Source organism: Chelon labrosus, assembly GCF_963514085.1.
Source record: "Chelon labrosus genome assembly, chromosome: 21".
In the NCBI taxonomy this organism is placed as follows: domain Eukaryota; kingdom Metazoa; phylum Chordata; class Actinopteri; order Mugiliformes; family Mugilidae; genus Chelon; species Chelon labrosus.
Genome location: NC_140354.1, coordinates 5,576,398 through 5,603,416, shown reverse-complemented (window position 1 = coordinate 5,603,416; position 27,019 = coordinate 5,576,398). Strand labels below are relative to the sequence as shown.

General features: G+C 41.9%; 3 protein-coding genes across 4 annotated transcripts; 1 reads left to right on the top strand and 2 right to left on the bottom strand.

Annotated features, from left to right (window-relative positions):
* Positions 1-8,765: 8,765 nt before the first annotated feature.
* On the bottom strand, positions 8,766-10,872 carry rps11 (ribosomal protein S11). Its single transcript, XM_084569973.1, has 5 exons — positions 10,829-10,872; positions 10,188-10,328; positions 9,915-9,990; positions 9,316-9,445; positions 8,766-8,953 (listed from the first exon to the last, which is right to left on the bottom strand). The coding sequence occupies exons 1-5, from the start codon at positions 10,841-10,843 to the stop codon at positions 8,830-8,832; spliced, it is 486 nt and encodes a 161-aa protein (XP_084426099.1). The 5' UTR covers positions 10,844-10,872; the 3' UTR covers positions 8,766-8,829.
* A 290-nt stretch (positions 10,873-11,162) lies between these two features.
* LOC311506600 (apoptosis regulator BAX-like) lies at positions 11,163-14,584 on the top strand. Its single transcript, XM_084570621.1, has 6 exons — positions 11,163-11,315; positions 11,881-11,929; positions 12,050-12,208; positions 12,285-12,420; positions 12,529-12,633; positions 12,746-14,584. The coding sequence occupies exons 1-6, from the start codon at positions 11,285-11,287 to the stop codon at positions 12,842-12,844; spliced, it is 579 nt and encodes a 192-aa protein (XP_084426747.1). The 5' UTR covers positions 11,163-11,284; the 3' UTR covers positions 12,845-14,584.
* Positions 14,585-14,693: 109 nt separating this feature from the next.
* map3k14a (mitogen-activated protein kinase kinase kinase 14a) lies at positions 14,694-25,995 on the bottom strand. Of its 2 annotated transcripts, none has more exons than XM_084570619.1 (16): positions 25,964-25,995; positions 20,650-20,919; positions 20,494-20,566; positions 20,160-20,382; positions 19,591-19,965; positions 19,365-19,499; positions 19,139-19,268; positions 18,645-18,773; positions 17,589-17,693; positions 17,343-17,500; positions 17,103-17,253; positions 15,986-16,300; positions 15,791-15,900; positions 15,461-15,599; positions 15,251-15,351; positions 14,694-15,159 (listed from the first exon to the last, which is right to left on the bottom strand). In XM_084570619.1, the coding sequence occupies exons 2-16, from the start codon at positions 20,903-20,905 to the stop codon at positions 14,998-15,000; spliced, it is 2,562 nt and encodes an 853-aa protein (XP_084426745.1). In that variant the 5' UTR covers positions 20,906-20,919; positions 25,964-25,995; the 3' UTR covers positions 14,694-14,997. The 2 variants fall into 2 exon arrangements, with proteins under 2 accessions (XP_084426745.1, XP_084426746.1); XM_084570620.1 differs by lacking the exon at positions 25,964-25,995 and adding an exon at positions 22,266-22,582.
* Positions 25,996-27,019: the final 1,024 nt, after the last annotated feature.

The window sequence follows — 27,019 nt, the reverse complement described above, 5'->3', positions numbered from 1 at the left end:
TGCGCTCCTGCTCCAGCGCTGCGTGGGTCTCTTAACTGTCATTATCACCGATGGGAGCCACAATAGGTCAGGGAGATGAGATAACATTGTGAGCAGTAGAGCAGCAGGTGAGAGGCTCAACAGGGCACGATTAGGTGTCCGGGTCCCAGGGTGTAGCATTGCCCGGGGGCCTCGGGGGCCTCGGCCCCACCATCTGCCGGGGTGAATTCCTCTTGCTGCAGGGGAACCGCTCAATAGCAGCACAAACTGTTGCTGAGGGGCGTTGCTTTGAGTTTCTCCTGTTACCTTTTTATAGAGAGAAGTGTTACACTCTACGGCTCTTTTGTTACACTCTCAACCACAAACTCAAAGAATGCACGAACACAAAGGACTGAAACTTGTGGTATTTGTGTGGTCGTTCTTTGTTGTATTTTGCATTCACTATCAACAATCGGGTTATACAGTATACGTGCTAGATCACAGCATGCCTGCGTACAAAAATACATTCCATTTGTCGCCTCGCATTATCTGAAAATAGAACTTGTGGTATAGTCCAGATTCTGCCTGTTTTGTAGATGGCAGGATTCAGGGCTCCAACATGAGGCCATCACTCAACAGGAGCACACCCCTGGGATGCTCTGATGAAAGCCATGCTGGATGGTTCACACATGACCTAGGCGCACTACTGCACGCAACGCCCCATCCTGCGAGCGGCCAGCGCTGGCCCCCGCTTTGATCTGACAGCATGGTGTAAAAATGGAAATGCCCGCCGCCCTCCCGCACGCCAGACACGCAGTTTGTCTGACAGACAGGCATGAACACGGCCGAACATGAGAATATTGAATTAGGGGCTGCCCTGCGAATCTAGGAAGTGGCTGCACGGCTCTCAGTTTACCAGACAGGCCAGGTGAGCCACCATCCATCAAGGATTCGTAATGGATACTCTTTGATGTGGAGCGCTGCAGGAATCAAGCAGCGGGATTAAAACTATACCCTGGCTGCACACAACATTCACCTCAATGTAGATTAGAATCACGTGAATTTATGAAGCACTGACAGAGGTCTTTGCAGAGACATAACCATCTTTGCTGCCTGGAGCAGCGGCCACATCTGTTCAGTCACTTAAAATCAGTTAAGAAGCTCACGGTGCTGTTGTAGACATCAGACCCTGATAACTGTGACCACAACCTCTAGCCTTCAACTCATAGATCTTGACATGCACATTATTCGCCGTGTCTACTTTTGCTTATTTTCACCAACTCCCAACTGTAGGCCACTAATACATGTACAGTAAGTACAGTTTGTGGGACGCACACAAGGCCATTGTTTGTCAAGTCACTATTTTTATCCATTCGGACGCTACCGGACACTGCTGTGTTTCATTCAAGAACTTTGCTTGTCTTTGTGCAGATCTAGGGGGCTGATGACATGTCCAGATGTGGAGGTTGACCTTGTGCTGACCCGTGTTGGAGCCCACAGTGTTCCTGTTGTGCACCCCAGCAGTGAGCTCCTGGGTAGTGACTGGTTTATGGACACATATTATATTGCAGTGGGGGGAAAAAACACAGCATGGCATAAGTCTGGCGCACCAGTGGAATACATTTACTCTCCTTGAGGCGTAGTATATTATACTTTATTTAAAAGTTGTACAGTTGTGTTTGACATTTATCCAGAACTATAGTGTATCAACAAGTATCCAAACACTACAGAGACTGATTAGAAATTACAAAAAGGAAAAAAAAAAAACATGCAAAGAAACAAGAAACTATGACCATTGTAAGCCATTCTGACAAAATAATTAAACTTATTACACTTCTACCACACAATTATCACAATTATTTAGTGATAGAATACATTAAAATTCTAGTTTATTATTTCTTTACATACACTGAATGACACTGAATTTCAGATCTGTAGGCCATGAATGAGAACAAAAAGAAAACTAAGCATCATTTAGAGCCTCAACATACACTTCTGTGTACAAGCTGTCTGTAGTACAGTCTGTTATTGTGTTTATACTCCAGACCACAGGATGAAGGGCTTTATTTGTTGCAGCCCAGGCCCCTCTATGGCACACACAACACTGACTCCATCTGTTCAGTCCATCAAGCCTGCTCCGCCGCTGCTGTCTCTGCCAGAAAACAGTTTGGATGCTGCTGACGGCTTCACAAACAACTCAGAGCAAGGGTCCAGGCAAGCAGGACCACAAAACCCCCCCTTCCTGAGCTAAAACTCCTGCTGGGTCACCAGAAGGCCTGTGTTTTGATAGCAGCCCTTACCCTCGTCGAGCTGACCCTCTGAGCTGACATCCCTGCCATTAGGTACACAAGTAAGTACGACTGCAAGCACGCTTCATGACATAGGGTAAACATGTTGGCAAACTGGAGGAATGTGAAGCAAGGCGGTTGAACAGACTGTGTGTGTATGACTGCAGACAGAGGAGAGGCGGGAGCTGTATGAATGCCAGTGTTTAAAACCTGTTGTTGAACAGTAAGATGTGTTCAAAATGTGTTAAGGCTTGTTAGCAGACATTACAACACAGAGAACCGCATTGCAAACATATTGCTAAAGGAGAGGGCTTCGGTACATGAGCGCAACTGTGCTCCGACAAGGGGATATACGGTGTTTTACTCTCTGGACAGAATACAGTGTATTTGCTTCGGACGCAAAAGGTCTGGATGGGCCACCAGTATGTGACGGATGGTGCGGTAAATCTCAGTCTGCAAAGTTCACCTTTTGGTGACGCCTCCAAATGGAAGAGTCGTTGGGCAGAAGCAGGAGATGGGGCGAGACCTCCATCACTGAGATCGACATTACCACTGAAATAACTGCAGAGAAACAAGAAGCGTACGCCAATCAGGCACATCATTATGACCACCTTCCTACTATTGTCCAAAACAGCTGTGACTCATCAGAGAATGGAGATGGGCCTTCTGAGGGCAACAGAATGTTGTTAGTGGGGGCCTTTGGCCATCAAGGAGTGTCATTGCTATGGGGTGGGGGTGCCTGGTCTGGTCTAGGTGGGTGGTACATGTCAAAGTAGCATCCACATGAACGGCAGCTCCAGATGTTTCCCAGCAGAATTGTATTGTCACTAGATAGTCAATGTTATTTTATTTTCCTGTCAGTGGTTTTAATGTTGGGGCTGACTGGTGTTTCTTTTTCCTCTACGTATCAAATATTTCCAAAATTGCACACGCAGATCAGCAGATAATACTATCAGACTTCTCCAACAGCACCAATCCATCACAATTTCACCGTCAGCTTGGGCTCATAGTGGTTGCTCTGACCTTTTAAGGGATCAGACCTCTGCCCTCAAACAAACACTCTATGGGAGAATGCGTGCACTCATGTGGGCTTGGTGGCCTGCTGGGTCGTCATGCTCCCTGGGGTGTCTGCTCATGAGAGGGGCCTGTTATTCAGAGAACATCCTGCGGCCCTCCCACCCTCCCGTAGAGTCTGCAATGTGGAGACGAGGAGCTGGGAAAGCCCCAGTACAACAGAGGACAATTCGTGGTTTGAAGCTGGGACACTGCTGTTTAGGTAAACGCTGTAGCATGGGCGGAGAAAATCGTCACAACAAAAGTCGAAAACTGTAATTAAAGGAAATATTTGTGTGTGTTTCTTGTCATGGCGAACCTTCAGAGGAGCAGCGGCTCACTCTGCTAATCATTAAATGACGAGACTACTTACACGGCTGAGCTCACATTAACCACTTTCTCCTCCTTCACGTCATCACCATATGGTCCACATTCACTGCAACGCCGGAGAAAAACATCGAGTGCATCATTATGTTAATAGTGACGCCTCTGCCATGGCACTCAGTAGACAGACGGTGGAGGGTGGACAGGGGGGTGGAGTGTTTGACTGACACCCACACAGAAGAGCTGTCATCTTCTCGAGCAGAAATAAGGACTCATGCAAATGATTCAGCTGATACAGACGAGCTATGAATAAAGTGAGATCTGGGCCTGTAGAGCGGTCGTATTTGCATGTGTTTGTCTGGGTCTCTGACGCCACTGAGCGTCATTGTGACCGGGACCGTACAAGGGAAGGAGGTCATATTGTGGCTACAGCATCATGAGAGTGTCAGTTCAGTTCATTTAAGCTACCTCAGCCTTGACCCACATGGCTAACATCAGCTCACTATAATCAAAGATGGAAGACATTTAAACCCGTTCAGAGTTGCTGCTGCAGATGTGAAATCAAACATAGGATCTTTTAGTCAGTTGTGATTGGATTTGTTTGTTTCTCTGTTATTCATTGTTGCAATAATACAATGAAACAACTTCTTCTAAAACTAACAAAGAAGGGATTTTGGAAGAAATAAATTCGAGGATTTCTAATATCACACACTGGACATTCCAGTTTGAAAAGGTTAGTTACTTGCAGACAAACAGCTCTGCAACAAAGCCAGCACTGTTGCTGCATAAATTAAGTAACTCATGCATGAATGAGTGCTCACAGACATAAGCTGGTGGCTTCTCTTCATGGATGTGATGGATCAAAGTGTGGCTTGCAGCAATAACACAGCCCTCTGTTGCCCTCTGCTGGTAGTATTTGCATCATGGCGAGTAAATCATTGATAGGCGCTTGATACCTTAAAAACGATTCAATTTGCTCATGACTCATTAGTTGAGTTTTAATCTTGAAACCCAACTCCTTCTGTATCATATATCACTTCTGTCATCATGATATATATAATGCATCACGTACAGTTGTTAAATAGTTCTGAAAAAGTCATCAGCCCTTCATTGTCATATTACAGGTCTTGTTTTTTTTGTAGGTTGGCTCACAGTTTGGCAAAACTTGATAATTTTATATGAAACATGCAGAATAATAAACAGCTGGTCTGATCTAATCTGAGAAATGAAACATTAACAATCTGTTTCCACGAGTGGTGAGGTAGGACCCAAGTGGAGGCGAGAGCAGAGACAGAGACAAAATCACAGTTGTCACACAAAAGCTCAGGAGGTGAACTGAAACACTAGGAAACATCAACAGGGTTAACTCCACAAGAGTAATCCACAGAGGAACATCCACAGACAATTTGACAAGGATAACAGGACAGATGACTTGACAAAGGGAAAGACAGGACTATATAAGAACACACGGGCAGATGGGTTGATGAGACAACTGGCAAAACTAATCAGGATGGAGCACACAAGGAGAAACCAATCAAAAAATCAAAGAGGGGGGAACACAGGAAGTAAAGCAGGAATGAAACACCAAGGAAGAACTCCACAAAATACAAAACAGGAAACACAAGGAAAACCAAACATTCATTCATCTTATGTGACCGCTTGTCCTATGGATGGGGATCGCTGGAGCCTATCCCAGCTGTCAATGGACAAGAGGCGGGGCACACTCTGGACAGGTCTCCAGTGTATCTCAGGGCTAACACAGAGAGACAGACAACCATTCACACTCACATTCACACCTACGGCCAATTTAGAATCACCAATTAACCTAACAAGCATGTCTTTGGAAGGTGGGAGGAAGCTAGAGTACCTAATCTACTTTCATGTTTCCTTGTAAATTATATGCTCCACAACAAAAACATCATAATGGTGATTGTTAATTGTCTCCAACCATGAAATTTGTGGAAGTTTGTGGTGGACTGGGGAGCTTTTTGACTGATGAATCTGCACGTACTCTTTCCTGTCTGCAAGGCATGTTTCAAACCACAGGCGCACAGTGTCACAAGCTCCAACGGTAGCCAGGTGATATATGAGGAGCTGATGCAAAGCAGTGTTAAAACATGACTGGTGTCGAGGAGGATGAGGATGGAGAGCAGACGAGAATTAGAGGTTGTTAGCGATCTTAACCATGTGGCTGCATTGAGCTCAGTCATAGGTTCAAAAATGTGATTTTCCCTTGGAAGGCTTAAGTCACATAGAATAGCGCATGGAACAGTTTCATGGTAGTAGGTTTATCTACATGTTAGCAGAGCAGAAGGCCACGTTCAATTAAGTCAGATCAGGCAAAGAGAGTGACCTTAGTTTTATGCTCCTCTTTCACTGCCTGAATAACAGGATTTGCATATCTAAACAAATATTGGTGGATGAATTTACGTGCATGTAGATCAGTCTGTGGCTGCCAGGTTTCTGTAAAGCAGAAAAAGTTGACCTTGTGATCTGTGATGAACCCGCTGACCAGACTTTAACTGACCAAGTGAGGTGTAGCTAGTGGAGTTACAGTGAAATCTGTGGTAGTTCTCAATGGAACTGAAGATCTCCCACGCTTCATTGTGCAAGCCAAATCAAAGCTTTGGGGAGTATTTTGTTTGGTTAGTTGTAGCAATGGACGACAGAAAGCGTGATCCGCAAAAAACAAGGTTTACCATGACCCAGTTGTTAAGAAGTAATCTTACTGGATTTTGGCAGCTGGATTGGATAAAATCTTGAGGATGCGTTGTTCCATGGGAAATAAAAAGATTCTTGAGTCAGATTAGGTCATGTAATCCAGACCTTGTTTTGAAGATGATCAAAACTTCAGTCTGAGTTGTTGACAACTGTTTAGTAGTCAAAAATCAAAAAAAGGAAACAGGATTATCTCAATCCCAGCAGAAGACTGGATTCCAGGTCTACATCAAAAACAAAATTTGTGGGGGGCTGGAGCCTATCCCAGCTGTTATTGGGTGAGAAGTGGGATACACCCTGGACAGGTCAGAGAACTATTTCATGGAGACATAATTTATTCCCTGGAAAAGGCAGGCTATATTGCCATAAGTATTCACTCATCTGCCTTTACATGTACATGAATTTAAGTGACACCCCATTCTTAATCCATAGGGTTTAATATGACGTCGGCCCACCCTTTGCAGCTATATAACAGCTTCAACTCTTCTGGGAAGGCTTTCCACAAGGTTTAGGAGTGTGTTCATGGGAATTTTAGACCATTCTTCCAGAAGTGCATTTGCGAGGTCAGACATTGATGTTGGACGAGGAGGCCTGGCTTGCAGTGTTCGCTCTAATTCATCCTATAGGTGTTTTATCGGGTTGAGGTCAGGACACTGGTGCGCAGTCATGTTGGAAGAGGAAGGGGCCATCCCCAAACTGTTCCCACAAAGTTGGGAGCACAGAATTGTCCAAAATCTCTTGGTATGCTGAAACATTCAGAGTTCCTTTCACTGGAACTAAGGGGCAAAGCCCAGCTCCTGAGAAACAACACCACACCATAATCCCCCCTCCACGAAACTTCCCTCTTGGCACAGTGCAGTCAGACAAGTACAGTTCTCCTGGCAACCACCAAACTCAGATTCGTGCATCAGATCGCCAGATGGAAAACGTGATTCGTCACTCCAGAGAACGCATCTCCACTGATCTAGAGTCCAGTGGTGGCGTGCTTTACACCACTGCATCCAACGATTTGCATTGCAATTGGTGATGTATGGCTTGGATGCAGCTGCTCGGCCATGGAAACCCATTCCATGAAACTCTCTATGCACTGTTCTTGAGCTAATCTGAAGACCACATGAAGATTGGAGGTTGGCAGCAATTGACTCAGCAGAAAGTTAGCGACCTCTGTGCCTCAGCATCCGCTGCACCCCTTCTGTCATTTTACGTGGCCTGTCACTTCGTGGCTGAGTTGCTGTCGTTCCCAATCGCTTCCACTTTGTTATAATACCACTGACAGTTGACTGTGGAATATTTAGTAGCGAGAACATTTTAGAACTGGACTTGTTGCACATCACAGTATCACACTGGAATTCACTGAGCTCCTGAGAGCGACCCATTCTTTCACAAATGTTTGTAGAGGCAGTCTGCATGCCTAGGTGCACACATGATTTTATACACCTGTGGCCATGGAAGTGATTGGAACACCTGAATACAATTAATTGATGAGTGAATACTTTTGGCAATATAGTGTATATTCATGGGTTTCATCAGGTCCCTTTCCACAGGTGTTTTAATCAAGCACCATGCAGTCTACATTCATAATCTAGGTGCTTGATTTTAAACACCTGTGGAAAGGGACCTGGTGAAACCCATGAATACACTGCCTGGCCAAAAAAAAAAGTCAAGACCTGGATTTCACTCAGCAAATAGTTAGGAGCCTCCTATTGGATAATTACTGCATAGGTGATTATCTTTCAGCTGGCAACAAGTTATTTAACTCCAACTGATGGAATGAGTAGCTTCTCAAAGCTAATGGCAAAATATTAGAGTGTGACCTTTTTTTTGGCCAGATCAGGCATAACATCATGACACCCCCGCCCCAGGAGGCTGCGGAGCATCAAAAGCAGGACCACCAGACTGAGGAAGATTTTTTTCCCCAGAGGCTGTGAGACTGCTGAATGCTGGAGGACCCCTGTAGCCCCTGACCTAACCACAGGACACCCTCAGAAGGCCCATATCCATTCTCTGATGAGTCACAACTGTTGTGTGTTAATATACCCATCCATTCCTCTATTCACTGCTTAAAAAAAAAAAATGAAATGCAGTTTCAGGGAAGTTATGCTTGACAGATAACACTTGACAAATGTTGAACTAGAATTCATTTCATGTTGTCTATTTAACCTTTTCCTATAAATCTGATCAATGAGTTTCAATCTGGACATTCAGACCATTTAGAAGCCGAAACCAACAAGTATGACAATGACATGTTCAAACTTAGATTCAGTAAGGAAGCATGGACGAGCAAATCTATAACTGGTAACTTGGAACATACATTCATTTATTATGCTTTAGTGAAACAATGATAAAGACTAATTATGAACATTTAGCTCCAAATCCAAAAGGGTGTGGTTATTGACTGAGAAAGACAAACGGCAGAAAGGGCAATTTAAACAAGGACTTCTTTATTTGACAGTGAGACAAGTTAGCCAACAGCAGCCTTCCTGTTCACCTAAAACTTCTGGAACTGCTTCTTGGCTCCAGCAGCCTTTGTCACTTTGAGGACGTTGAACCTCACAGTCTTGCTGAGCGGTCGGCACTCTCCGACGGTCACGATGTCTCCAACTGTGACGTCCCTGCAGAGATAAAAGATCAAAAACCATTTAAACAGAGGTTGTGGCATCTATATCCAAAACTAAGTTTATAAAAGTGTTGCTATATTTTGAGCAAGAGATGTAAAGCAAAGCTGCATCAGCATATGCCAAAGGCACCATCGTCAGAGCTTCTTGAGCTTGGAAGACCATCGTGAGAAAAACATCATTTGCAGCAAGTAGAACTTTTTGGCATGTCTAGCACATGAACATCTAAGGAGATTAATATTTATGTTTTATTGCTAATCAAAAACCTTTATAAAATGGGACGCATTTTTCTTGGGAGTCTGTAAATTATAACATCACATTTCTTTCTTTGATCGGACAGAACGTGGGATGCGTGGTACCTGAAGCAAGGTGACAGATGGACAGAGAGGTTCTTGTGCCTCTTCTCAAAACGGTTGTACTTCCGGATGTAATGCAGGTAGTCACGTCTGATGACGATGGTCCTCTGCATCTTCATTTTGGTCACCACACCTTTACAGACACAGAACAAATGTGTTAAACAGCTCATCCTGTGGATATTACATAATGCCCTCAACCTATAAGTCTAGATTTAGGAAACCGATCTTTACACTTTTGTCACTAGACTACATCAGTGTTGCCATAAGGCATTGTCGTCAGAACCTCGAAGGCTTGGAAGACCATCGTGAGAAAAACATCATTTGCAGGAAAGTGACAAAACTGGCAAGGTAAAAATAACCTGTTCTGGCTTGGACTGCTTTACTTGAAACTTAAAATTTCAAAGTAAATGTATATCATTACTAATGGTACTAGGGCAGATGCAGGAAGTACAGAATTAACCATTTTTAGATTTTGAAGTTAAAGAGTGGAGCTTGTGTTTGGTAGATTTATTGAAGCCGAGTGTTTCAACACAAGTACTTCAGCAACCCAAGCCAGTGGTAAGAAACTAACGTTGAAGTTTGAAATAAAGTACTGAACTGACCAGAGAGGATACGGCCACGGATGGAGACATTTCCAGTGAAGGGGCATTTCTTGTCAATGTAAGTGCCATCAATAGCCTGAAGAAGGACAGTATGGTTAGTGTAAGCCCTCTCATGAATAAGAACCCCCCCCCCAAACTGGCATTAAGTTATTAACGTTTAAGTGCATCAGTGTTGCCATAAGGCATTGTCGTCAGAACCTCGAAGGCTTGGAAGACCATCGTGAGAAAAACATCATTTGCAGCTCACAACTACAAAATCAATCAATCAATTACCTCTCTTGGGGTTTTGAAGCCCAGCCCGACACTCTTGTGGTAGCGGGGGAGCTTTTCCTTGGCCTCCTTGCCACCATCAGCGACCAGAACACGCTTCTTGTTCTGGAAGATGGTGGGCTGTTTCTGATAAGCCCTCTCGGTCTGGAGAACAATAAAGAGAAAAGCTGGTTAAGACCGGGCCACACAAAGCACCTTCAACAGCCACATCCTATACTGGGACAAGCCATTTCACACCGCTGCCCGTCCACGCTAGCTACTGCAAGTTTGACTTCCTCTTATAAATACATATAATCGCCATTTACTGGATAACATAACACCTGATAAATTAAATGGAGTACTGTTCAGATGGAAATCGCTACCACTAGTAGTTAAAATTGCTAAAGTAAGACAGTGTTCATAGAGACTAACTGGTCGCAGGCTAAGCTAACAGAGTTAGCATCCCGGCTAGTTTAACGTTACACGAGGGTATGCTGATCGGCAACAACATATTGTGAATATTAAACGGTAAATACGGGCTTAAATGACCCAGGAGCACGTATAGGCTAAAAATAATGTATTAGACATTGTATAAACCGTCTAACATATTTACTAAAATGTATATATATCGATTTAAACTCGCCACGCCGCTTCGCCGAACATACTTGTGCATCCGCCATCTTTGCCTGCCGAGTCGTAAAGAGGCCTATGCATGCGCGCGACGCCCGGAAGACAGCGAGACACCGGAAATGAGGTATTCGAAAGCCGAGGTTCAAATTTTTATATTTTATAATATATTTAAAAAAAAATTACGTTAACGTTGTAAACTTATATATGCAGAAAAATACATGAGATGCCCATTCAACCACCCTTTCAGCCCAAGCTCACACAAAGCTTTGGTCATGGACAAGTGTCTTCTTACGGATTTATAAAACATAAAATCCAATGCGAATGGTCTCCAGAACCTTATTTAACTTTTTGATATCACGTGAGCTCTACCGGCCATCGTGAAGATCGTTATATCTGATAAATAAATAATGCCATTGGTTGCGGCCGGTAACCACAAACAAATAAATGTCGTCATATGATTATACGGAAGTACCAGCGATCTAAACAACAAGATGGCATCGCACCCGGGAGGAGGCGATCAAGGTACTGGTGATTATTAGCAATATTATGAATTCAAATGGACAGTGACAATGTCGCCAGAAGTGTGGAAGACATAGATAATCCAATTTATTAACAACCGAGTCTTGGTTTATGATTGTAGCTTAGCTGTTTGTTATTAGCTTCATTAGTTTAGCAAGATAGCTAAACGTTAGCTTGACGTTAGCTAGCACTTACTCTGCGTTTTCTATAGATGGGTTCGTTAGCTGGCGAGACACCGAGACATGACTAAGTTAGAAAGTATGTTTGAACAAACCGAAACAGATTTCAGGACACTACGTTATTTTACGTCTTAAATTTCTGTCTTTTAGCCACAACAGTTTTAAACTGCGGTAAATTAACTTGGGTTAATTCACTTACCTGCTCAATTGTACACATTTATCAATAATAACGGTTTAAAGAGCACATTAGAACAGTATAACAACAGCGCATCAAACAAATGATCAACATAATGCAAACATATAAGTGTGTCCAGATTGTAGCGAGAGCAAACATAGTTATTTTATTAATTTATTTGTTACATTTCTTCTTTCTGACCTTTGTCTTTCAGGAAACGCCAAAGATCAGATACTGGAAGTAGGAACAGTTTTGTTAAGAGAGTAAGTGTTTATAATAAACACTTGGGCTTCTCATTAGCTAGTGTAAAACTAAATGAAATGCTAAAACAAAAAGTAATAATGTTGGCCAATATTCAGATGATCCTTTTCCTTTTTGTGTAGCTTCATCTATGAGCGGGTTCAGCGGCATGGAGACAGCAATACTAAAGTGACCAGGGCACAGCTGGGTGGAGGGGAGCTGGCGGACCCCAACCATAAGAAGCTGGCTCAGTGCCTGCAACAGATTGGAGATGAGTTGGATGGCAATACGGAGCTCCAAAGGTCGGCAACCGCTTTTGTCATACTTCTGCCAGTTATAACAATATAATTTCCTGATCACTAAATCTTTTCTCCTCAGGATGATAAACGACTCTTCGCTCCGTCCCACAAAAGACGTGTTTATGAGAGTCGCCATTGAGATCTTTTCAGATGGGAAATTCAACTGGGGCAGGGTGGTTGCACTCTTCTACTTTGCCTGTCGACTCGTCATCAAGGTAAGAGAAGTGGCTCTGTCTCGCTTAATTATGCAAATTAAAGAGGCATGTCTGTAATATTACGAAAGCATGATAATTATCTAAGGATCTCATCTACTTTGTTCCCAGGCTCTTGTAACCCACGTTCCTGAAATCATCAGAACCATCATCGGTTGGACCATGGACTACCTCCGGGAAAATGTGATCAACTGGATCAGAGAGCAAGGTGGCTGGGTAAGGAATGAATGTTTTTATAACTCATCCAAAAATTCATTTCAAGCACATCATTGATTAGTGTCTCTTAATTGCTTGTAACACTCATTGACTGTACATTTGTGATTTTTAGGAGGGCATTCGTTCCCACTTTGGCACTCCCACATGGCAGACAGTGGGGGTTTTCTTGGCGGGGGTTCTCACCACTGTTATAGTCATTCGCAAGATGTGAGAGCGGTGTGAAGTGCGGACAGGAGAAAGATGCGCAGAGCAACGACTGACGGAAACGGGAACAAAAAAACACGAAAGGACACCAGAAGGACATCAGAAAGAAGCCACGGCAGAGTGAACAAGCTGATCAGGAAGAACTTGTATTTGGAGAAACTCTTTTCATTTCTGCCTCCAATTTAAGCGTAAGGATTAGGAGTTGGACTGAAAGCGCTGTTGTACCCATGATCCCTATGCCACTGAGGAAGAGAGCTGCGCATGATTAGGTGCACTGGGGAGAGTATAGAGAATAGGAGGACAGAGTTGTTGTCAGACTTTGAGCAATGAATGCATTTTAAGTAATTTATTTTTTTCTTGGTACAGATAAAAAAAGTCACTGCATTCTGTTTTTTCTGCCCTAAAGTATATATATCGACAGAAACATTTTTCATTAAATTAAGGGGTCTCTCTCTCTCTCTGTTATTTTAATTATAGTCCGGTTTTCCACTCAACTTGTTTTTCTGATCTTCCAAATCTTTTTCTTCACTGTACCTATTTCACCATGGTGTCTGTATGCTAGCGCATCCATAGTCATATGTATTTGTGAGTATTCACTGGTGTAAATCTGTAAGGATCGGCTGGCAATGAATGTGTTAGATGGAGGTCACATCCCATCACTTTAAAGAGGTATTTCCTCTCATAACAAATCAGTTCAAACGACTCCAACTAAGTTCTCCTCTTTCTTCCTGTGGACGCGCAACTCAGACTTATCTCACAGGTTAACAAAAGTGCTGCACCATGGACAAAAGACTGTGTGTGACATTTAATCATATGGGCATTTTGACCAGCATTGTGACCTTAATGTGACCCGCAGTAAGACAAAGCCTGCCTGTTATTTTTGTGTGTGTTGGTGAAGGGTGCTGCGTGTCATGACCTGTCACTTCCCTCCGTCTCCGGAAGGAGCTTGCAGAATGCACCTGATTGCTCACAGATGCTTACCTCACTTTACACATACACACAGTACTGTATTTTTACGTGAGTTGCTCCAGCTGCGACCCTATCAGAGCCCTTTTTATACATTTTCCTTTTTTGTCAGTGCCTTGGTGTTTTGTTTTTTTTATTATAAGCCACTTTGATATTCTCAAATGTTCACCTTTTCTATCATATTTGTAAAGAAACATTTGTGTAAAGTTTTCCCTGAAAATCGTTTTGCAGTGACCTTGTATGTTGTTATATGGAAAATAAATCTTTCATGAGGAATGATTGAATGACTGCAAAATTAATCACATTTGAGCCACAACACACACCAGTCTACCAGTTAGATGAGTGTGTTTTTAATGCAAAATGGCAGATAGGTAGCACAGCATGTATGTGCTTTATAGACGTGATATATTATAGATTTTTAAATTTTGGAATGAAAACGGTACCAGAGGAAATTACAGCATCATCAGCATTGTTAATATTCAACCTTTGGTTCTCAAAAATTAAGTCCTAGCATTAATGTATGTTCAACTTTAAGGAAATTTGATTTGTAACTGGATCAGTTGGTTCAGTAGTTGTGTTCTGGGGCAAATATATGGACAGATCACCTGACTGGCATCTCCATCTTTAGGGTCCTGCCACCATCGTGACAGTAGATAAACCAAATGAAAAAGGGACAAACTATTTTTTGTGGCCATAGTTTTACCCAAAAAAACTAAATTAGACTTATAACATTTAAAGCCTGACATTGTAATAATGTCAAGCGTCTCATGTTACTGGAAGGCAATGTAAATCCTACAGAAAGTGATGACAAGCAGGAGAGACCATAGCTACAGTGTTGTCAACTTACTAATCTGAATTTGTGAAAGAGATCAAGAATTGTTCACATAGTGCACAGCTTAGTAAGTTTATTGACTCAATGTGAACATGCTATGACAACATGTAACATTGTAAACATTACAAGCCACAATTTACACAACAGCTCTTCAAAATGGCATTACAAATGAAATGGTAGTTTCAGAAGACGTTTTTAAAAACCTTGAAATGAAATTCTTTGCACACCAAGGCAAATAAAAAGCACATATTGTATATACAACTGTAACATGAGGCCATGTGATTGATGGTTGGGATGACGCTGCTGCTGCTGCTGCTGCTGCTGCTGCTGCTGCTGCTGCTGCAAGGAGGGAGTTGTGAGTTTTATCTCGTCTCCAGCACTCCGTCTTTGATCCTCCACTTCCAGACGGGGCTGTAGTCTGGAGCAGGAACACAGCAGAGCTCCAGACCGGACTCCTGCACCTCCTCATCATGAGCTATCTGCTGGCCCTGCTGTGTCTCCAGAGTGAACACCCTCTCAGAGATCTAAAAGATGGACAACAAAAACTTCAATCTTTCTCCTTCTTTAACAAGACAAGCATTAGTTGCTGGCTTGACACAAGTGTGTGATGCTCACCTGATCACTGATTCCAGTGGCGATGTGGCCGACCTTCACCCGACGCGCCTCTCTGATCCGAATGCTTCTCCTGCTGAAGTCTTTAATAAAGACATCAACTCCTGCGCCGATAATAATGCAGAGAAATACATGAAGTTATTGTTGTGATCAATAGCTTGGCAATATATGGCATAACTTAAAAAGAACAGATGTTATTGTTTTTCATCTCACCTTCGAAGCAGCATGGTGGTGGTAGCTGTGTGTGACCCAGGAAATCCATACTGAAGACCTGCACATCTGGCTGGCTATTGCCGGAGAAGACACCAGAGCTAAAGTCGTCTCCTGGACTCAGAGACCAGCGGCCAGAGTCCTTTAAGAAAGAGAAACACGTGTCAAACAGTTAACACTTTACCAAATACGCGCTTTCCTAAACAGCAACTTGTCAGACCTTTGCGAACTTGTTAGTGGACAAAGTTATTGGGTCTCGACTGACAGCAAAGACCTTTATTTACCAGGTATCAATCTCATCACGTTTAAACACTGATTTGTCTTTTGGCTTACCTTTTTGTCGCATGGTTCCCAGTTGGAGTAAGTGTCGCTGCTTATACAAGACAAGAGCTCAACCTGCAGCTCAGCAGGATGAAGCTGGGACAGACTGCTCAAGTAGAAGTCTATGAAAAAACAGAAAGACCATGAGCTGAGTTCAAGTACACACATTTGGCACACACAAAACAGAACACTGAACAGAAGCCTTACCCCGCTCTAGTTTACGTAGCTCAAGTTCAGACACAGTAGTGATCTTGTTGCATTTCTTCTGCTTCGGCTCAGAGATCAACATTTGTGGACCCAAAGAAGAGTCATGCTTTGACTTGTTATATTGAGCATCCGCTTCTTCCTCATCCTCCATTTTCTTTGTCCTCCTCCCTGCTGCGATCTCTTTCTCAACATTGTCTTCCTCCTCATCCTCTAAGTCGGCACGGCTGTTAATGAACTGCAGGGAGTCAGGCGATTTGTTGGCAATATACAAGGGCTCTGTGTATGGTCCCCTCACTGGGCTGGTAAGTCCTCCAACTGCAATCACAGAAACCATCACATTAAATCTAACTGTGGATAATGATCTATCCAAAGATGTAATTTCCACTGGAGATGGGGGGACATGTGTGTATTTATCCCCTTACTGTTTAAGTGTTAAGTTCATTTTCTTTAGCCATTGTTCTATGACCATCACACATATACACATAAAAATATCACAACACTGGCTTAATCACCTTCAGCTACTAACATCAGCTCAAAGCACCGTATCTAGACAAACAGCAGCTAGGACTAGAGCTAATAGCCTATTACCACTGAGTACATCAACAAGACATAGAAGTATATTCAGACTGTGAGCTCACAAACATCACACATAAATATACAACAGATTTAGAACTGGCATGTTGTGGGGTGTGGGGTCAGGAAGGGGGGAGAAGGGTGTGCGGGAATGTGTGGGTGTCAGTATGCCCTGGGACATCGCCAATGTGGCCCAACACATCACCAGTACATGCCACGGCATGCGTTAAGCCTCTTTTTGATCTCAGTGTCTCTCGCTAACAGGCTACTTTGCCCTTCCTTATCGATAAAGATTATACAACCTGGAAAGAATAACTACACAGACGACACAGGGCTGCACTGAATATAATATCATCTATATTTTAGCTTTTAATATTGTTCTAGAATGATAGCAGAAAGTGCTCACTGTAGTAAAGATGCAAATACAATAAGTTATTAGGTATAAACTGAAAAAGCAGTGTTACAAAACACTTGTTTTATTATACTAAGATTACTTTGGAACTTCTGAAACGAATGAGTCACTAGCACTGATATGAACCTTTACCTTCTTTCAGAGCTCTGTTGGTTTTTTCTTTGAGGTCAGATGCTGATGACCTCTTGACTGGATCCTTCTCGAGTCCTGCCCTTATTACTTCTGCTGTGAGACGGCTACAGTCAGATGGGATTTCTCTCAGAGGTGGGGGCTCGTGAGCAATCTGTAACCATCAGAAAAAGTTGATTGACTCAAGTCTTAAACGAGTATATTTCAGCAGTGAAGCAACAGGGTGTAGTGTCTGAAGAATACCTTCAGGTAAAGTCTACAGGTGTAGTATCTTGTCCAAGGTTGACACCCATTCAGCATGTGTAGTAACATGCAGCAGCTGCTCCACACATCTGCTTTGGCTCCACGGGGTTCCCCTTTTACTATCTCAGGTGACATGTGGGTTTCTGAGCCCTTCAGATCTGTATTGAATTACATGGAGAAATTAATGAATTAACAGATAAGCTACACATCTGCTATACTGGACTGCTGAAATTACAATGTATTCACCTTTGGACCCGCTGAGGCTCTGTCCCTGATTGTCAAGCCTCTCTGCGTGTCCGAAGTCACAAAGGAAGGTGTCTCTACCGTCCTCCGACAGCAACACGTTGTCAGCTAAGGGAAACAATTAGACTCAGTTATACAGGAAATAATCTGTGCATTGCTTTCAATGGAACAATTTCCATGACTTGTGCAGTGTGGTTTGAGGATGACATAATTAGAAACAGTGCAGCTGCACAGACAGCGAATGGTCTACTAAAAAGAGAGCCAAATAAAATGGAAATATGAAGTCAGGGAGGGACAGCTGCTGCAGGAAACCCTTTAATGTGGGATAAAAACTAGTAACAGTAAGCATTACAGACACCAGGTGGCGCTTGAGCAACACACCAAAAATCCTCTTTTGTCTGCCCTTGAGCTTTTGTCTGTTTTTTGTTCTTCCTCCAGTTGAGTTCCTGATCCGTTTTTCTGTTTCCTTCTTTTTTTTTAATCAACTTTTGTCCCCTTCATTTTCATCCACTGCCTTCTTTCTGTTGTCTTACTGTTTCATCTCGTTCTCTCACTACTTCCTACTCCTCGTCCCATCCCCCCATCTGTTTCGTTCTCCCTTTCTCTTTGGTCTCCTGATTCCATGCGCATGCGTAGTGTCTAAAGAGCAGCGGTGAGTCACACTATGGGAAATTCCCAGCCCGTCTTCAATCTGGTTTCACAACACAGGTGTCTGCAGATCACATCTACACTGTATCGATGACACTTGTGTTCCACACAACAGCTGCTCAAAGGCATAAAATCCTCTGATGACAATTAATTAGAAACCTCACTCTCAGTATGTTTTTGTTTTCCACTAGATACCATAACAAGTAAAAGTCAAGCTGACACATTTTGTTTTACCGTTATTACTATTGTGCTACTGTTGTTAAAACTCATCTTGAAAGTGTTTATGGGCCGATGCTAATATCTGATGTTGTTACCTTTTTAGCCATGACACTTAAAGAGCAGTTCATCACACAACAATATTTCATATGAATGTTAGTTTACCATTTGTGGAAAGATCATTGTAGAACATACCTTTAATGTCTAGATGCACTACTTTTTTCTTCACCAGGTACTCCATAGCTGTTAAGACTTGAGCATGGTAGTGGAGACTTAAATCCTCTGGCAGGCGGCCACGCTCCACTATCAGCTCGCCCAGGGAGCCTGGAACAACAGATAAAATCAGAGGAGAACAAAGACTTTCTTGCTAATGTTTACCAATACAGATGATCTGATACAACTATTCCTTGTCATTAAGGCCTGTGGAGTGCCAAACTTTAATTGCAAAGGGAAAAGGAGTTATGTCTTTGTCTTTATCAGACAGGGATCTCTCATCACAGATGTTGGTGTAATTTGGACTTTCAAGGAAGCTCAACAGTCCAAGCACCCAACAACCATCCCACTAATCACACCCATATTTTTACACACTTGAACTTTCTCCTAATGTTGCACATGTTGTACATTTGATGCACTTAATTCATCACAGTTAGCAGTAGCTGCCACAAAATGTGTAAATTAGACTTGTTTACCCGATTTGTGGTCCATCATAAGGACAACATGGGGCCCATCTCTGACTGCTCCGAAGAGTTCCACCACCCGAGGAGATCTGAGGGCACTCCACGCACCCACCTCCTCACTGTTGAACCTCTTCAGGTCAATCTATGAGAAACGGTGGAACAAAAGAGTTAAGATATCATAACCTGTCAGTGGAAAGAAGAAAAAAAAAGAAAAAGACGCTGACATGGTCTGCATTACCTTTTTGACTGCAAATCTGAATCCTGTGTTGAGATCTTGAGCACTGTGCACTTCACCATAGGAGCCTTCCTTGATAAACTGTGAGAGGACATACTCCCTCCCTTCCTTGTATTCAGAGTCCACAGGCTGAATTTTCTGTCAGTGAGAGACAAAAACTAGTTAGTTTAGCTGAACCACATTTTTAAAACAGAAAACAGGAAGTCAACTGAAATAAAGCAGAACGTACTTCATTGTAAAAGATTATCCCCTCGTTGCTGAAAGAATCAACTGACGAGAGCTCATCTTCCTTCTCCCTGGCCTCTCTCTCCACGTCTTTGAAAAAGGGCCCTGCATAGCAAGGGTCCCCCTGACTGACACTGCCCCTGAGGCCAGCAAGAGCCAGCGAACAGTCTCCCAGACTGCTGCAGGAGTCTGAGCTGCAGTCCTGCTCATATGACCGGGGACTGGAGAAGCAGCCCTGTCGAGGCCAGTTTAGAGGAGAGCAGCTGGAGCCCGTGCTGTAGACCTGACCGGTGTAGAAAGATGGCCCTCGGTCCTGCTCCTCTGAGCTGCTGCAGCAAGATGTACTGAGGTCGCTTCTCCCTCCAAGAGATGACTCCTCCTATGGGAACATGAAAAAAAGTTCACTTCCAATATAGAGAAGGCCTATTGTTTGAATGTCTGGTTATTGAGCCAAAGAATGTATCAACTTCTCATGAAAGATGATTCACAAGGAAAACACTGGAAGCACTCTCAACTAACCCACTTCTGCATGTCAGTTTCACAAGCTTTTTTAGATGAAGTCAGAGTTCTCACCAAGATCGGAACTAGAGAACTTCCACTCTCCTGTTCAGGGACTCCAGAAGGCATTCGATGTCTCTGTCGCTGTTTTTCCTTCTTCTTCTCTTGCTTCTTCTTCCCCTTGCGCTTCTGTCTCCTCCGGCTCCTCTTTCTTGGACTGTGGGGTGCCAATATGCTGCTCGGCTCATGGACGGAGGCCGTCGTCGGGCACGCCACATTGTTGTACTCGGAGGCAACACTGAAGCAATATGAATTGAAAGCATGGTTACAGAATTCAGTAAAACAAAAAAATATAAACAAATAAGCAAAACTGTACAACTCAAAGAGCGTAGTTAAGGTAATGTCATACCTGCTGGTGAAACAGTTAGGGGATGGAACGAAGCATCCAGAACAAGAGGGAGTAAACACTTGAGAGCTTTCACCTGAAGACAGCATAGTGTTAATGTTAAAGTCTATCCAGCAGTTATTTGGTTTATCATTTAAAAAGAAAAAAAGAAATATTTACATTCAGCCTGAGCAATGAAGGGTGAATTCTTAAATGGCCTTTCTCCCACTTGTTCTGCAGTTCCTTGTGTCAGAACTTTGTTAATCCGAGATGGTAAGGTTGCCATGTAGACCATTTTGCTGTCTTTTCCCTCCTCTTCATCCTCTTCTGTCTCCTGCTCCCCACCGGAGCAGGGTGGGTAAGACCCCTTCAGCTCAGCCTGGGGGCATCCGGAGAAGGGTGCTGTTGAGTTGAAGATCCTGTGACTCACCGCCATTTCATCTGCTCAATCTGGAAACAGAGAATATCAATTGATATGTCAACAATAAGTTGTGTTTTCAAGGTCCATCTTTAACTTTAGCACAGTAAAACTAATTAAGAAATAACTGTTTTAGTACTAGTTATGCACAGGTTCTCTGTGCAGCTCTTATTAAATTCTAGTGTCATTTTTTTGGAAAACCCTTGAAAACGAAGACGAAACCCAAAGATGTCAGGTACCACAAAGAAAACCATAAAATCCTCACATCTGAGAAGGTGGAACAAGCAAATGAAGGCAGTTTTATGCTTTATATACTTGATATTATTTAAAACATACTTATTTGAGTGTTAGCCATAACTAATATTATGCATAATTTAAAATACAATGGTAGTATATTAATCTCCTTGCACTCAGTCAATTACTTTGTACATGATATATTATTTTGTCTACTCTCTGATCACACGTAATGGAACTACATTACGTCTATAAAGTTAATCACATGCCAATCATCAGGAGTGAGTGACCTTTCTAAAAGTGTGTAAGCACAAACTGTTTCCCCTAAATGCTAAAATGATGATACCTAAAAGATAAAAAGGATAGTAACAATGAAATACAAATCTTATTTTTAAGTTTAATGTCAATTGTATCTTTAGTCTAGGTCTTTTGTTTGTATTCAAGCAGCATTTTTCTAATACCACTGTGCCTAAAAGGCTAACTGTGCCACAATCACCAAAAGAAGAAGAGCTCATAAACTCAACTAAGATCAGATAAAAACATATGCAATCACACTTCAGTGCAACATTGAGAAGCTTTACATCTCCTGCACGTTTGAAGTTAAATCTGATAGACTGTGAGTTAAGACTTAGGAGTTCAGTTGATCATCGAATAGAACTGAAACTTAGAAAGTTTGTGGTGGGCAGATGAGACAGGAAATCCAACCCTGGCCTTGTTTTGACAGTTGCAATCATGTCGTTGTCTGTTTCAGTCTGAGGAAGTAAACTAGGTGAGGCACGGCCTCACTGAATTTCCAATCAAACTCTGCATGGCCGTTGGCCTGTAGTTGGAGGTTATGGCCAGCAGAACATGTACAACTACAAAATCAACACATTTCTTTCATCTTATCAGGGGCTAAATGCAATTTGAAAGGCACAAACTGAGAACTGGGACTATAGTTGCAGCACGCTGCATCAGCGTATCCCTTATGCTTGATAGGAGCTACTCACAGATTAATCCTGAAATCTTGTCTAAAACAATCTTCCATTATTGATGATCTTAACTGGACTAACAGCACTAATTCATACAACACTACAGAAAAACTGACATCAGAAAACACAGTTACATTTCAATTAGAGCTATTGAAGTTAAGTCACGCCATTACCTTGTGTGCCGTCTTGATGCACTGCAAGAATATCTAGAACGAAGCGATTCAAGTGTCACTTCCGTCTAAAAACACTGCACCACCACACCCCAATGAATTTACGTGGAAAGGAAGTAGAGAAACCCCACTGCAATAAACACTACCACAAAAACAACCCAACTCAGGGTAGTAGGCGTACTGACAGATGCCAGCCTGTTCTGCTATCTATATCCGGTCTATCTGCTTCTGACCAGCCTGTCATCTACACCAACAGTGCGCTACGGTCGCCTGCCTCGTCCTTCATGTTCTGATTTTCAGTAATGTCTCTGAGCAGAGTGCCTGCGCTCTGCTCTCGGCTTTGCTTCATGCTGGCTCTCAGCCAACTGGTGGGAGGAGCTGGGTGACTTATGGGAAATGCATGTACACTTCCCCATATTCCACCCTCCCTCTGCTCACTCCAACAGGTCTGTTTAACTCGCTCTGCCCTCTAACTACTCTAGGATCAGAGATAACATGTTCAACTGTGATTTTTATGATCAACTGTGAACTATGGACAGGAACAAAAGCCAGCTCTCAGTGACCTATCAAGATATGATATGGTTTTAATTTAGAAGAACTAACTGACTCAGTCAATACAGAACAGCAGCAAACATGGACAAATAAAAGAAGCTAATCAAGTGACAAAGTTCAGAGCTGTCACATAGCCTCTTGTACTAAACACGCACAAAGCAATCTACTCATCACGAGTTTCTGACTTTCTAAACACGTTCAACACTGAATGAAATGTAAAGAATTTTGTGACCTTTCATGTGCTCCGATATCCCAATGAATGACCCCTTATGTTATATGTCAGGTCACACCCTCAACCACTATGATCCTAGTTGTTACAACCTCAGCAACAAGGATGAACTTTCTTTCTACCTTTAAAAAATATGACTTCTGTGATATGTGCTATCTGACACATTCATGTGGAAAATAACTGCAGTGAGGAGAAGTGAGTGGTTTTCTATATCTATCTGAAATAATCGCACTTGCTTCTTTTTAGCAGCAAAACAACTTACCCATGCACAAACCACAACAGGAAATTCAAACACCACTTGAGAAAGCCAGAAATGAACAGCTAAATGCAAGTTGCTCAGTGCACCCTTAGTGATAACGAAACTATTTGTCATGACAACAACCATCACTGACAACCAGAAAAAATGTTTGCCGACACTGTCATATTTAGTTAGGATTTGGTTTTTACTACGCTATTAGTCACTGACTTCATATATACATGAGAAGTTAACTAACAATCTGTTAATCTGCCGGTTATCTTTTCAGTTAAGCATTCTGTCCACAATTAGAAAAAATATCCAAACGACAGAGAGTTGTAGTGGAAAAAAAAGGCCCAAAATGTAATCTTTTACAGTTGTTACTGGGAATTAATACGGAATAATCAATAAACAGAAAAAGCAGGTACATTGTTCCAAGTACCTTGGAGAACTTATTACAGTTCTTCTGACTCACACTTCTGAGTCTGACAATAAAATCAGGGCTCTGTGGAGACTATACCATCTGCTGCACAACTTACACCCTTCTAGTTGTTTAAGATCATTTTTTAAGACTACGGCTATATGTTTGGGGTCATTTTTATATTGCTAAATGAATGCAAAAGTACTGTTTAGGAGATTAATTATCAAATTGCTGATTACTTTTCTATCAATTAAGAAATACATTTACCATTTTCAGCTCTAAATCCACTCCACTGTAATACTACCAGCATTTGCACTCAAGCTGAATCAACCAGGAACCTAACCACAGAGGAATTATTGCATGGCTGGAGCACTGGATTACATCAGAATGTACAGGCATATCTAATAAACTTGTAACTGAGAGGATACACACAACAACTGTGTTTTTTAAAACATAAATTGGTGCTATCCATGATGATCCTCTGCAGAGAAATCCTGAGCTGAACTCCACATACACTCAGAGACTATATTAAGCTGACTTGTGCTGTACACTCACACGGATTAATGAAATTCCAAAGCCTTTAGTAAGGACAGTGAAAAGGGACTCAACCTGAATACACACAGCCAAGCATTCCTTGAGGGATATGGCGGCTGCTTCTCAGGAAACCGACCTACTCTAGGTTATTAAAGAAGTATCTGCATTCTCACATTTAACTGCAAAGTACTGAGTCCCTTTTTGTGTCTCTTCTGACAATTTCCCTTTTCCAGTTCCTCACTACTACATGAGTGAGTGAGTGCACAGTCCTACTTAGAGTCCCTGCTTTTGCTGCAAATGTTGTTCAAAAATTTTGGTTCAAATGTTCATGGATGTAAATTAATCGTGGCACATTAACAAAGCACAGATAAAACTGACAGATCAAAAACAAAAAGAAGATCAATGACTCTGAATGATACAGGTTAATCAATCATGAAAATACAACAAATTCATCAAAATCACGCATTCACCACTAAATTCCCATTATGGATGCCAAATACCAAACATTCTCATAGTACCATGCTTGAGAATTTGCACATTTGGTTTCGAAATTGCTTTAAAATTTTTTCCTCTAGCCCAATGGCTGCAGTGCTCGTCTGCCATCAAGAGCAACTTTGGTCTCAGTGTTTTGCCCAGGGGCACTTCGGCATGTGGACAGGATGAGCTACTTATTAAACCAGCAACCCTAACTTCAGTAGACAAGCTGGTCTACCCCTGCCACAAAACAGCACTGACGCAAAGAGACTAATAGGTAGAATTTGAATTAAATGGTATGCAGGCTATGTCAAACTGTACTGCAATCCAATGTGGCTTTGTAATGGAAGTTGGTATGTCGTTAACAGGTTCCATAAAAAGTCTTATCTGCAGTTTCTATCCATTTTACAAAGCCAAGATTGCACTGACAGTGTACAAGGGTTTTCAGTCAATGATGGACCCATGCCAGGATAACTAAACACAATAAGAGCAATGTGGACTACAGTGGTACAACAATTAAAAACAATTAAATATGGAAAATATGAGCTAATAATGGACAAATGTTATACATATTGGACAATATAAAACAGCTACCTTTGTTAGGCCTTTTATTAAATGTTACTAAGATTATAATAATTATCAAAACATCCAATTTTGCACATTTTGTTTGTGTCTCATGGCTCTGAAAGTATGCTTTACATATATAGTTACATATTTATTGTCAGATTATTTTAGGTGTATTTCTCTTCCTTCAAAGTAACATTAAGATGTCATGTAGCAAGGCGTTCTTGACAATTAAAAACATCCAATAATTGTGGCACTGCGAAGTAGATGCAGGAGTAGCCTACAGCAGATGTTTTAATTGGAGACAGCTGCTTCAATAGGCGTGTATGAGGTTTAAAAAAAAACGTTTCGTGACCTGTACTGCCAAACCCTACAGCAAACAGCTTAACCTACAAACTCTCCATTTCTACCTTTAATTAAGTTTCCGTCAAAGACTGGGAAAATATACATGAAATTATAGTTCCTGTTGAACGTATTCTTGTGTGAACCCGCTGGCAAAAACTTCCGCGTTACTGACATTCACCGCCATTTCACATTAAGTTCGCCTCAAATGTCTGCGCTGTTCGTTCAGAAGTCAAACACATGAAACAATAAATCATGTTCTCGAAAGACAACAAAAGACAGTAGCCAGAAACATGTTAAGATGGTTACATATATGAATTTAAGACAAATACGGGAGACTCTTCACTCACCGTTCTTCCAGTACAAAGGCGTCGGCCGTTGCCGAACATGAAGTGTGTGCGTGCCATAAAATCTTTCCTGTTACCTTTCAGAGTAATTTTTTAATTTTGCAATAACATCATTTAATGCTATAATACAAAATCAACTTGGCATTATTGTTAATAATTTAACTTGTTGCAATATAATTTGGACGCGTCTTGGGCTCTAGAAGTATGTCTTAATGTATTCGTAGATGACAAATATGCTTTTAATTTGAAGATACCAAATCGGTGTTTGTTGTAAGCTCCTGTTTGTAATTTGAGTTTTTGACATTTCAGTTTGTTGAAGATCTAGAGGTAGGTGTCCATTCTGCTTTCTCTTTACATTAGAGCGAGCCCTTACTGTGATTAAACAAATTTCATATTGTTCATATTTTACAAAGATGAGTACGAAATCGTGTATTTTATCAGCCCGATACACTACACTACCAGTGGGTTTCTCTGTATTGACACGAATCTACCACAAGATGGAGTCATAACCTACGGACTAAATGTGCTCATTAACTTCCACAGAGTTGAATTAGTTAAGTTACTTTCATGTTTAGTCATGCTACAGACATATCACGTAACATATATGTTGACAGTACTCAGTAGTTATTCTGAACAAATGACCTAATTAAGCAATATGCTCATTGGGAGAAACTACAGGTCATTTTCTTGCTGTTTGAGGGATACACCATCTACTGGAAATTGTGTTCATCTGTCAAATACCCATCAAGTAGCCAATAGTAGGCTACACACTGTCCTTTATAAATCATGCACGATGAATAAATACAATGCTATAGTATTAAATGATACCACTGTGTCGTTTAATTTGTTGTAATTTGATTAAACCTAACTATTGAGAACATCATACACTAAAATATTTTAGATTATACTACATAATCAGCTTCAGCGTCTGATTGTAAGATTGCAAAATTAAAAATTGCCAAAAAATAAAATTAAAAATACCACGAAGTGACCTTGTCTCTGTGGGGTCTGGGGTCCTCGGGCTGTGGGACTCCTGTGCCCAGTGTGTGACCCATCCTG